General features: G+C 42.4%; 1 protein-coding gene across 1 annotated transcript in view; it reads left to right on the top strand.

Annotated features, from left to right (window-relative positions):
- The window catches only part of LRMDA (leucine rich melanocyte differentiation associated), a 775035-nt gene that overhangs the window by 644640 nt on the left and 117339 nt on the right, over positions 1–13056 (top strand). Inside the window, exon 6 of the mRNA XM_081191960.1 lies at positions 1147–1231. Within this exon, the coding sequence (XP_081048086.1) occupies positions 1147–1231 (85 nt within the window). The remainder of the gene's footprint in view (positions 1–1146; positions 1232–13056) is intronic.

Here is a 13056-nt window from a genome sequence, read left to right as displayed (position 1 = left end):
TCAGTACTCCTGGGGCAAGTTTCAAAGCATGGTGTCAGGGGCTGAGGAACAGAGGCACAGGGGAGAGAGGAAATGGAGAGCGAAGGGGAAGAATCTGAGGGCAGCGTAGGGGAATATGGCAGTGACCCGAGAGATTCCATGAGCTTCTCCAGCGAATCAGAAGATTCCCAGAAGGAGGCGCCGATGGTCAGGGCGAGGGGGGTCCCAGGGGGGACACACCAGAAACAAGGGGCCAGCGGGGACTCCCAAAGCAGCAGCTGGAAATCAGGACCAGCTTCCCCACCAGAGCGTAGTGGGGGGGAAGAGTCCCATGTGTCAGGGAGAGAAGATGAGTCAGGGCTGACCACGCCTCCATCGGAGAGTGGGGGAACGGAGGGGAGGTCGGGTCCAGCTAGCCTCCCCGAAGGGGGAAGCAGTGACAGGAGCAGTGTAACGGTCAGGAGGAAGGTTGCCGGCTGGGCGCACGCGCCAAGTTCAAATGTACAGGCGCGTGGGACAGCAGAAAACCCGGATTGGGAACCAGGTCCTAAAGCCCGCCGGAGGCAGGGAGAAGACTCAGGGGATTCAGCGTCAGAAGAGTCTAGGAAGGGCGAGACCCCAGCTGACAGGCAGAGCCAGAGAAGGAAAGAGCAAAGGAAGAGGTGGAGCAAGGCTAGAGTCTTAAACTGGTGTCTGGGGGGAGGAGATTCAGACGGAGCTTCAACGGTCTAGAGTTTCAGACGTAGAGCTGCACGCTACGGCTGTGTAATTGAAACTGAACTTCAATAAAGACTTTTGTATATAACGACGAACTGGCGTTGGTCCTCTGTGAGCTGGGACCTCGGGCAGCTCTGACACATGGTTTAACAGCTTGCTTCTGCTTGGGGGGAGGGGGAAGCATAGCATCACATCAACCCCTGCCTGCAGCCTGAAGTGGTACAGTCAAGGCATGAAAACAATTAAAACCCAAAAAGTGAACAAGAGTTTGCTCACCATGTCAGTCACTTGAAAGTTACGTTTTCCCAAATCCAATCAAAGTTCTGGGTACGTGGCAAAATTAATTTTATCCCTAATATTGTACTTTGCATTGTGTGTACATGTGTGAGTGTATCCTCTTAATGAAATATACATACTAGCATCAATCATATTTGTCTTTCTTCCCCCCAGGCAACAACTGATGCTGCCTCCATTTCTCCTCAGATGAGCTATACACCTCTGCCAACTGGATCAAGGGACCTCACCAACCACAGAGGTAAGAAATAAAAGAACCACTGTACTCACATGGACACACACACAAAGGAACTTTTGTCATTCACGACTGTGAGGTGAAAAACTTCACTGTAAGGCCATTAGACCCTGGAGACAATGCACCAAACTTTTGAGATATTGAGAAGAACAATGTATTTGGCAAAATTAGTTTTTAACAGATTTCAACAAGCCTTACAGGTATTCTACTGGGAGATAATCTATTAAATAACATTTGCTTCAGTATCAACAACAATTATGTTACATATTGCTAAATTGACAACTGAAGTCTCCCCTTATTTTTAAAAAAAATCTGTAAATGATAAAAATACTAAAATATGTTTATTTTCCAATTAACAGTTCAAGTTGTGATTTACTATTGCTTTAGTACACATTTACTTGGCATTTGCTTCTTCTTACCATTCTCTGTTTACCATTAAAGGGTAGGAATCTTATCTATCTATCTCACAGGTCATTGAAAACTAAAAATGCTGTATTCATATAAAAAGGAAGGAGATGAACAATTGCAGTAAAGGAAGTATTTTGAATGGTCGGGGCAGAAGAGGGGGGGGCAGGCAAAACTTTGTTCCATGTTATGCCAGCCTAGGTCAGGCCTGATATCATCAAGTGTTGACAGTGAGGTCAGCTGGAAATCCAATGGATCCAGTACTGACTTAGTCACTCTGTAAAATGTCCTGTCTTGCTGATTTCCATGGGATGCTCTTTTGGCAGGTAGAAAGGGAAGATTTCCACCTCAGGAGTGAGGCCACTAGAGTGGCGTAGGGCTGCATGAAGGGAGACTTTTGCCCCATTTACCCCCACCCTTCACTCCAGCATGGTGGGTTCTGGTTTTGGATTGCAGCCTTAGTTGTTCATTATGAAGGTTTCCAATCTTGTCTCCTTTCTCAATGGTAGTTCTGTAAAGTAAGTGACTAAATATACCAGACAAAGTACTGTAGTCATGCTTTGTGATACAAAAGGGAACCTGTGGCCCTCCATTTGTTGTTTGACTGCTATAAATTGTTGCAACCTGAGTAGGGTGCTGATGCATCTGTAAGGGCTACAGGAGAGAACATGGAGCCAATGATATGAAGTTGCTCCTGGCAACTGATTCAAGAAACTCCATAGCAACAGTGTAAGTGAATAGGGGTAGAACTACAGCAACTGCGGAATCCTACAGAGCCAGCCATGGCTGTCTATTTCATTGCATTTTAGCTGCTAAGATATGGGCAAACATACCGGCATTTACCACTTGGTGAGTTGGTCATCTGTATTCATCCATGGGTTATTTTTCAAAGTGTTTCTTATTCATGGTGTTGCAATCAAAACTGCTAGGTGGACAACTATTATTCACCAAGTATCGGAGGGCAAACTAAGTCAGTGGGTTGCCTTTGGCCTCTCGGTAAGTTAATGGCAGGTTGAAATTGTGAGCTTTATTGTCTTAGATGCTATGCTACATGAAGCTCTTTATTTTGATAAGAGAAACATCCTTAAGTTGATTAGATGAATTTCAGACTGCCGTTTTATCAATTACTGAAAACTGAGCACACATTACTAAGGAAAGCTGAGACTCTGAGGAGAGTTTACACCATTTGAGGAAGCGCTTAAAGATTTTGAAGGCCTTTTGAGGGAGATACTATTAATAGATAAGAAACTACTTAGTTGTGCATTAGTTTAGCTTCGGGAAAGATGGATGATAGATACAAGTAGTTTTAAAAAATAAATCTACTTGTAAATCTACCCCGAGAGTTGGCAGTTTTTAACGGTTTATAGCTTGTGATGATTCATTTTGCTAGATTTTAAAAAATATATATACAAACAAAACAAACAATAAAGAAATAAAGAACAACGGGGGGATGCATTGTTGCCGTCGGGATAAAATAAACAGAAGAGTAGCACACTTCTGCAGAAAGCATAATACAATAGATTCCTCAAAGGGAGAATTTGAAAGTAAGAGTCGCGTATCAACAAGGTAGCCTTAATAATAATAATAATAATAATAATAATAATAATAATAATAATAATAATTTATTATTTATACCCCGCCCATCTGGCTGGGCCTCCCCAGCCACTCTGGGCGGCTTCCATAAAAACCAAAAATACAATAAAATATCACACGTTAAAAACTTCCCTGAACAGGGCTGCCTTAAGATGTCTCCTGAATGTCAGGTAGTTGTTTATCGCTTTGACATCTGCTGGAAGGGCGTTCCACAGGGCGGGCGCCACTACCGAGAAGGCCCTCTGCCTGGTTTCCTGTAGCTTTGCTTCTCGCAATAAGGGAACCGCCAGAAGGCCCTCGGCGCTGGACCTCAGCGTCCGGGCAGAATGATGGGGGTGGAGACGCTCCTTCAGGTATACTGGACCGAGGCCGTTTAGGGCTTTAAAGGTCAGCACCAACACTTTGAATTGTGCTCGGAAACGTACTGGGAGCCAATGCAGGTCTTTCAAGACTGGTGTTATATGGTTCGGCGGCCGCTCCCAGTCACCAGTCTAGCTGCCGCATTCTGGATTAGTTGTAGTTTCCGAGTCACCTTCAAAGGTAGCCCCACGTAGAGTGCATTGCAGTAGTCCAAGCGGGAGATAACCAGAGCATGCACCACTCTGGCGAGACAGTCCGCAGGCAGATAGGGTCTCAGCCTACGTACCAGATGGAGCTGGTAAACAGCTGCCCTGGACACAGATTTGACCTGTGCCTCCATGGACAGCTGTGAGTCCAAAATGACTCCCAGGCTGCGCACCTGGTCCTTCAGGGGCACAGTTACCCCATTCAGGACCAGGGAATCCTCCACACCTGCCCGCCTCCTGTCCCCCAAAAACAGTACTTCTGTCTTGTCAGGATTCAACCTCAATCTGTTAGCCGCCATCCATCCTCCAACCGCGTCCAGACACTCACACAGGCCTTACCAAATAGAGACTTGTGTTGGGGGCGGGGCTATGCAGTGCGCTATTTTTATTTATACAGCATATAAATGGAGCCGATACAAAATCAGAATGTTCTCATTTTGCAACCTCTGTTAGAACCCTCCTATGAAGGGTTAAAGATACGTTTTTTTAATAAATGTTCAAACCAGTGAGTATTCTTCTCTGTATTTCAAGCTGAATTGCATAGCCATGTGGGCAGGGAGAAGGAGGCAATTCAGTCAAAGTTTCAAGTCCCTGAGATTTCAGTGGGAAGTTGCTAAGCAGGTCTGAGATGAAGTTAAAAATATTTAAGTTTGGCCAGATTTCACCCTGTGTGAATAAGGAGAGGGAAAATTATCCAAGGGTCAGGTAAAACTGGCTCTTAGCAAGATACCATTGGCTCATTTTGACAGTTAACGTGTATATATCCTCAAGGAAATAGTAATTAAGGGATGTTTTCCAGAAATCCAGGTGTTGTGAATTGAGTTTGGAACATCCTGCTGGAAGACTGTATGTGAGCCATCAACTTTTTCTTTAGAATGCAAAGAAGTTCTCTGAGCTCACAAAACCTAATTGGAGTCAAGAGTGTACCAAGAAAAGAATGAAACACATAAACATGCCATTTTGGAATCTCACTCCTAAGGTTTTTCTATTCCCTGAATGGTCTCAGTCTCACATAAAAGATTGAATCAGCTATTGCATATGTAAATATTGGCAGCTTTTCGGGAATTCTTTGCAGCCTGAAGCTAAGGGAGAGAATGACCACTGCCTTTGTTCATCTCCAGAGGGGCTTGTTTACAAGACTGAATCTCTTGTGAGCAACTTAAGGCAGCTGTAAATTAACTCTGCTTGGGGCTCAAAAAGAGGAAAAACAGAACCAACTCATCTGTGTTTGGCTACATTTTCACAATTTCCACTTCATTTTTTCCTTCGTTTAGAACAAAGGAAAAAAAATATGACAGAAGCTATGCTTTTCCTACTCAGCTTAGTTTGCAATCTTTGTCATAGATCCAAAGAACCAGCAACTAGTTGTATGTGCCCAAGCAGCTTAAATGTTTGGTTCCTGAACACAGGCCCTCTCCCCATGCCAAATGAAATCCCATTTTTTAAAAAAAACTAAGGGGATCTTTGGAAGCAATCTGGTGAACTGTCCCCAACCCATTACTGAATGGAACTGATTAAAACTAATTATTTTCACCTAATTATTATACTTCAGGTCCTCATTCCAAATTTGTTTCTATTAAACTCCCCACTGCAAATGGATTTCAGTGATATCACTAGGAGCATGATAACACCAAGAGGCTTTCTTGCTGCTTCTACTCCTCCCTCCTTTCCCTAAGTTAATTTACCAGAGTGAAGGTGGTGACAGGGAGAACTCTCAAGAACTGCATGCCTCAGGACTAAATTTCAGATGCTGCTGGAGGCAGGTAGGCAGGCAGGCAGGCAGGCATAGCTATACTATGCACAGTGCTTGTAAGGTGTTCCTCTCCACTGGGAACCTCAATTGCTCATGTTCCAAAGTGGAAGCATTTGGAAACCTTTTCAAAGCATACAGGTGTTGGGGGCATGCCAGAAGGGCTTGCTGACACTGGGAATTGACTAGCCATGTATCCCCGCTCCCCTTCAGCATATTCTATGTATAAACGCTGAAAAGAACTAATGTTTCTGACCATTTAAAGATGCCTATTGCTTTCTTTTTGACAATAAACTCAGACTACTGCATAGTGATCTTGGGGACACGGGTGGCGCTGTGGTCTAAACCACTGAGCCTCTTGGGCTTGCTGATCAGAAGGTTGGCGGTTCAAATCTGTGCAACGGGGTAAGCTCCTGTCGCTCTGTCCCAGCTCCTGCCAACCTAGCAGTTCAAAAGCACACCAGTGCATGTAAATAAATAGGTACCACTGTGGCAGGGAAGGTAAATGGCATTTCCATGCATTCTGGCACTTGTCACAGTGTTCTGTTGCACCAGAAGCGATTTAGTCATGCTGGCCACATGACCTAGAACAGCCGGACAAATGCCGGCTCACTCAGCCTGGAGAGAGATGAGCCGTACCCCCAGAGTCACCTTTGACTGGACTTAACTGTCCAGGCGTCCTTTACCTTTAGCTTTTACCTATAGTCATCTCGGCCTGGTAGGTATGTCCTCTGCCATAATGTTCCCTTCCCCTATTATCTCATGGCATTAGAAACAGTGAGCTACATCCAAACTGGTGAATCTTTTGAAATGTCCATTTTTTTCCTACCAAGTTTCAGGTTTTTGCAGGGGTTTAAGTGCATATGTTGTGCACAAAAGAATGGGAAGAATTTGTTGCATTTGAACATGGGGAAATTTCAGTGTTCAAGCTCTTATATTTATCAGCAATTCTGTTACAGTAATTCTGCTGTAAGAAGAAATAGTGAAATGCCATTTTTCTTTAAATGTACAGGCAGAAGGTTAATTGCTGAAGTAACCAGCGACCTTGTTAAAACTTGTAAAGGTTCCATGTACATTAGCCTCCTATACCTCATCTTCAACTACCATACCTATTGCTTTATCGCAGGGATACCCTGCAGGAGAAAGAAAATAAAGTGCTTCTTGATCAAGAATGATTAGTATTGATGAAGCAAAGTAAACTGTATGGAATCTTAGTTAAAATAGACATTGACTTAAAAGGATGAATTGTTTCTCCTTTGTTTGCTTATTCCTGTTTCTTACTGCTGCAAACAATTGAAAGTCTTCAGCAATATTTAGTCTTCATGAATTTTGTTGTGCGTCACTAGTCCTAGAGTTGTTCCCTAGTCTGTCAAAAACATGTAGATGCGCTCTTCCACTAGATACTATGTACTTGGACGGACTTTCAAAAAGCTTTTGATGAAGCCCCTCACTTAGCTGTTATGAGATAAAGAGTGTGTGTCCTGATAAACTGGTTAAAGAACAGGCAGTGGTTAGAAGGACAATGACTATTCACAGGGCAGGACAGTAAGAAGTGGATGGCAAAAAATAAATGCCATGTAACCTGTTCCCAGTTGGATCTGTTCCTAATTGAGGAGTAAGAAGTGAGTCCACATTTGCAGGTGATAAAAGCACACAACAACACAAAAGGATCTCTCTAAACTATGTTTGCTCTACGATATGCAGCAAACTGAATTGATCCATGCCACCTGGTTCATTGTGTAGAACAGAACATGGTTTTGTAGGAGTTTTCTGTCACAGGAGTAAATTAAAGTTTTAGAAAGTGGACCAAGGGCTGCACCTGAAGTTTAAAAGCAGTCCCCCATCCTCAACACATAGCAGAAGTTCCAAGCTTTCCAAATGCAGCCACAAGTGGAATGATGATGTGCCATCCTTGCAGGAACTTGTATGGGAAAAGGTGACTAATGGGATACCCATCTTGTTTCAAAGAAACTTTTGATAGGGTGGCAGAAGTCCACATCACTGCTAAAATGGGGGTGTATGGATGGACTAGGCTCAAAGGGTGTGCTTTGGGTACAATATACCTCTTCCACACTTCAAAACTGAATTCCTTTTTTAAAAAAATGTTGGCATAAAAAAGAGATAAGTTTTTGCTTCCCAAAAGGTAATTATTTGGCTCATGCTATCACTGCAAATCTTTACTGTGGTGATGGTGGTTGATACAGTTGTTAGGTTCCTATCCCAGTTTACAGCCGGAGGCTTCATCTATTTAAACTTGAAATTGATTGCTGGGAATGTCACAGAGTAATTTACATAGCAACTTATCATAATTAGTCAGAGTTTGTAGTTTCCTTAATGTGAGCTGCACTTTATGCTTAGCAATTGATTTTTCTGTATATCTGTGTGAAGCTTCTTAATGTGAACCATCTAAAAAAAAAAACCCCTGCGGGTAGTTTTTTTATCATTTAGTTAACCTGAGGAATCATAAAATATGTTTAATCATGGACTATAAATAGGAAGTGCTTGCTTTAACGCATTTAATATGGTGCAATGAGATGAATAAGGGGGGAAATGTAAGTGGTTAAAATATATTGGAGTTCCATTTCAGGCAGAAGTGGTTATGAATATCAAGGTTTTTCGTTTTGTTGGTTTCCATAGTGTATTTGCAACACTTCAGAGAGCTTACCCCCATGCCCACAAGCAAGCAAACCATTTTTGTTGGGAGTAAAGCAATAGTGCTTGCAATAAGCTGAACATGTGAGGGTTGATTGACAGGAAGAGTAGCCTGTTCTTATTCCTCAAGGATTCCTTCTCTGTTCAGTAACTACTTGTTAGTAAAGGAGATCACTTCCTTCCAAGCTTTACTTCTTTCCTACTTCTTCTCCAAGTTCAGAAGCTATCAGTATGAGTCAGAATGTGCTGGTGTTAACTTCTTGGCTCCACCTTGGCCAATGTAAAACATATACAGTGGTACCTCGGTTTACAAACTTAATCCGTTCTGGAAGTCAGTTCTTAAACCGAAACCATTCTTAAACCGAGGCACGCTTTCCCTAATGAGGCCTCCCACCGCCGGTGCCCTTCCACCGTTCAGATTCCATTCTTAGACCGAGGTAAAGTTCACAAACTGGGACACTACTTCTGGTTTTGCGGAGTTCATAAACCGAATCGTTTGAAAACAGGACTGTTCTTAAACCGAGGTACCACTGTACTTAGAATGGCTTGCTTGCCATAAGTTATAAACTTTGCATTTTCTTTATCCATTTAACCAGCAGTCTTACCAGACTATTTTTTCCTGCACATTACTGTTGTATACAATGGTACCTCAGGTTAAGAACTTAATTCGTTCCGGAGGTCCGTTCTTAACCTGAAACTGTTCTTAACCCGAGGTACCACTTTAGCTAATGGGGCCTTCCGCTGCCACCGCCGCGCAATTTCTGTTCTCATCCTGAAGCAAAGTTCTTAACCCGAGGTACTATTTCTGGTTAGCGGAGTCTGTAACCTGAAGCACTAAAATAATACCTTGCAAAATGGCAGACAAATTGACATGAAGTCATCAAGGAAGTTTCCCATTTGGTATTCGCTGTGGAATAGAAAGTGAGCTCTTTGTTCACTCATTTTTTACGGGGCATCTACATAATGTCATGATCAAAACATGCCCATCTCCTCCTGTGTTTTCCCTTATCATCTCCTACTTTTTAAAAAGAGCTTAGATAATCTTGACTTTAAAAAGCTCCGTGGAAAACTGCACAATGTCTTCAAGTGTAGATGTCACGTTGTGCTGCTACTCTGGCCAGTAGAACTTGTTCTAACTATTTCTTTTTCTGTGGTCTGTTTCTCCTATTTTGCAATCAGATCTTATCACTTTAACCCCTCTTTTGCCAAATAGCTCAGGTTGTTCTTCAACAACAAACTGAGACTGAGTCCTATGTAGTATCTGAAGCTGCAACCCAATAATTAGCCCTGCATGCCCCTGCATGCCTTCCCGCTTCTGAGTCCTCAACCTCATTTTCTGAAGGGTTTCCAACATCAGAATCTCCACCCCCTCAATAAAATTGCTAAGCATTTTAATTTTGCACAATTATTCTACAGTTCTCACATTCATAGTGGGGCAGGAGTGAAGCAGAAGTCTCATCCCCAACCCTTGGGACACTTTGTATATGTTAAGGAGTGTCATAGAAGTGATTTGAACTGCTTTCTGCGTCATTTGTTACCAGGGCAGTGAATGCGAATTCTAACCATTTCAGCCGCATGTAAAAATGTGCATTCTAATCCAGTGTATGTCCTAATCCAGTCTTGAGATTTCAACAGGCCTTGCCTACTGTATTTCATCTTTCAAAGTGTAAGACAATCTTTGTGTGTTTTTCTTTTTTAATGAAAGCCGAGATCCTTTGGAAACTGAAATTTGCACCCAGTGTCATGTTCTTTGCTCTCACAGAACATCTGTTGCATGCATGCAACCCCTCCTGTCATTTCTCTCAGCTTGTATTTCAGAATTCCCCTGATAAAATAATATTTTTCTTCCATTGTTACAACTATTTTATCCCTTTGTTTAGAAGTCTCTATATTGACTGTGGACCACTTTTTGTTCTGAAGCTTTATAATGCCCAGAGTGGTGGGAATAAAAAGGGTTCCTTCGTGTCTGTTTCCATGCTTCACAGCTTAATTTATGGCAAAAACACTACCAACCAACCAACCACCTTATATACAATACCAGTCCGAAGCAGTGAGTGGATGCTTGTCTGCTTGCACCATGGCCTAGTTCTCATAGAGGTTGTTAAACCTGTGCCTGGGCTGTAGCACTTCAGGCTGCTCACATGACTGAGTGTTCTTCCATTTATAGAATACTCTCTGCATAAAAATGGTAGGTTTCAGGGAGACGTGTTCTAGCTTAGCCTTCTCTCTGAGGTGGTAGTTTTCTATGGGCGTGGATTTGCACACACCCATAACGTGAGCCCCCACCTGTAGTCTGAAATGGCAAAAGTTTGCCCCTTCAGCAATCGTACGCATAAGAAACCAAACATACCGTATTTTTTGCACCATAACACTCACTTTTTTCCTCCTAGAAAGTAAGGGGAAATGTCTGTGCGTGTTATGGAGGGAATGCCTACGGGTGGCATGCCTACGGATTTTCCTCCTCTAAAAACTACGTGCGTGTTATGGTCGGGTGCGTGTTATAGAGCGAAAAATACAGTAATTTACTGATTAAACAACAAGCTGAAAACAGCATGACAAAATACAGTATAAGCCAGTGATAAATCTAGTGTAGACTTTCATGAATTACTTCCTTAGCAAAATTAGGCCATTCCAAACATAACAAAGCATATAAGTATCTGAAAACAAGAATTTTACCTACAGGCAAAAAACGGCTAGTTAAAAACTAGGTGACTTATGAAATCCAGCCAATTCTCACCTCCCTCTCTCCTCTTTTCCTGCTGAGTCACCTGACCGTATATTGTATATCGTGTAGTAAGTATGCTTTGCTCAGGATGAATTGTTAGCTTGAACCCAGCTTTAACTGAGCTTCCTTTACTTGTGCAACAATGGTGTGAGTCGTTTTCTGTGCCTGCATTTTTCTAGGAACCACACAGATGTTACTGAATGTTTAATACATTGCTGTTAGTTTTGATTCTGACCCTTGACTTAATATGGTTCAAAACATACATTTATCTGGGTCACTGAATTCATGTTGCTGTCACTTTCTAAGCTCAACAATTTCTTGTCTGTGCTTCAAAGGAATGTTGGATTTCTATCAGGATACTGTAGGCTGTTAAAACTTTGGCACAGAAATGTACCACTGTCTTGTGTATAATAATGATGGGAGCAGGAAGTCATGTGGAATGAGGGATGGGTGAACGAGCTCGGAATTGTACATAAACTCTCTCAGAGGCTTTGCTGAGAGCTTGGATGAAATGTTTCTTTAGGCACTCGGGAAAGAAAACCAGTTAATAGATTTGAAGTGGGAAAATGCTTTCAATTGGTGAAGTCATCTACCTTCCTGAATTTCAGCCATGAGTCTTGACATTTTGAGAAAAGGAAGAGATGATCCGCATTCGCTTGCCAAGCAAGTTAATGGACCTTTCCTGAGACTTACAATTAAGTGTGCAAGATTGTGCATACTGCCACAAAATGAACGCAATGCTAACAAAATATTAGGATTAAGGTGCAAGAGCAATTTGATAAAGTAGTGGGAGATGGCAAGATTTACAGTTATATTTAGTGGTCTACAGACGTGTTGCAGGACTAGGTACAGCAGCAGGAAAAAGCAGGGGTTGCAAATTATTGTTATTATTATTAATTAACTTTGTATGTAATGAGGGTGCCAGGCGAGCCTCCCAGGGGTGGGCATTCGTTAAACGGGGAGCTACCGCAGAAGAGGCCCATTCCCGTATTGCCACTCTCCATTATTGCAGTGGATTGTTATAAGTTTGTGGAGAAGTGCAGGAACTTGACATGCTTTGCTTTTTATCTCACTCAACACAGAAGTGAGACTGGGAAAGTATCATTTGAATAGCCCCTGAGTTTTTACAGCACAGGAATTTCCCCTCTGCTCATGACTCCCATGTCTTATCTATTATATGGGAAAGAGGTGAACACATGTTACTATCTATGAAAGACACAGGAATGCCAAGGTTCTTGAGGCAGTTTGCTAGAGTTAGTACCTTCTTCTAGGTCTTAATTCATACGACATGTTTAGATTAGTGACTGACTTGTAGGATTTCTTCCATGCTGCAGAAGTGTAGTGGATAAAGTTTCAGGTTGAGGTGACATGAGTGAGTGCAGTTAGCAAACACACACACACACACACACACACACACACCACCCTCTCCTCTTCTGGTGAAATATGTACCTTTTTGGTGACAGTTCCAGGCAGACTATGAAAGGATTTTCACATTCAGAGTGAAAGCAAGAAGCATTTCCCTCATTCCTATGTGCTCCTAAAATTGGTGCCACCATGTAGTCACATCTGAAAGGCTGCATGGTGTCATGATGCCATATTGATCATGTGCTCTCTACTTTTCCTGGATCATAATAGCCAGCAAGAACAACACTGTGTTTGGTTGTTTTTAAATGGCACCAAGTGAAACAATGCAAAACATAATGGTTTCAGGTGTATTTTGGAAAACGTTTTAGGCCTCTTGAAACCCTTTCTGAAATATTTCTCGTGGACATTCAGGACAGCCATAGAAGCTCAGGACGCTGTCACTGTTGTGTAGTCCTGCTGATGAAGAAGAGTGGGGGAAGTATCTAGACCATGAGGCATATTAAAGCAGAAAGCTGCCTCTAGCATGAGTTCATCACATGAGTTGCAAAGCTAAATAAACAGCATTGGCAAGGAAGGAAAAGGTTGGAAATCAATCTTTTGGTCAAGTCAACAGATGCATTGGAACAAAAAGAGATTTCATGCCTTCCCCAGCAATGCCCCACCTTAATCTTTTGGGTGTTTTCACTTTTGTTGGTTGAAAGTGCATTTTTGGAAGCCTCACACTGGATACAGGGCAAAACATGCTATAAGGAATGTCACTTCAGATGGCAATTTT

The sequence above is a fragment of the Podarcis bocagei genome (genome assembly GCF_964188305.1).
Source record: "Podarcis bocagei genome assembly, chromosome: 4".
Taxonomy (NCBI): Eukaryota; Metazoa; Chordata; class Lepidosauria; order Squamata; family Lacertidae; genus Podarcis; species Podarcis bocagei.
The sequence above is the reverse complement of the archived record's forward strand: the minus strand, read 5'-3'. Positions and strand labels throughout refer to the sequence as shown.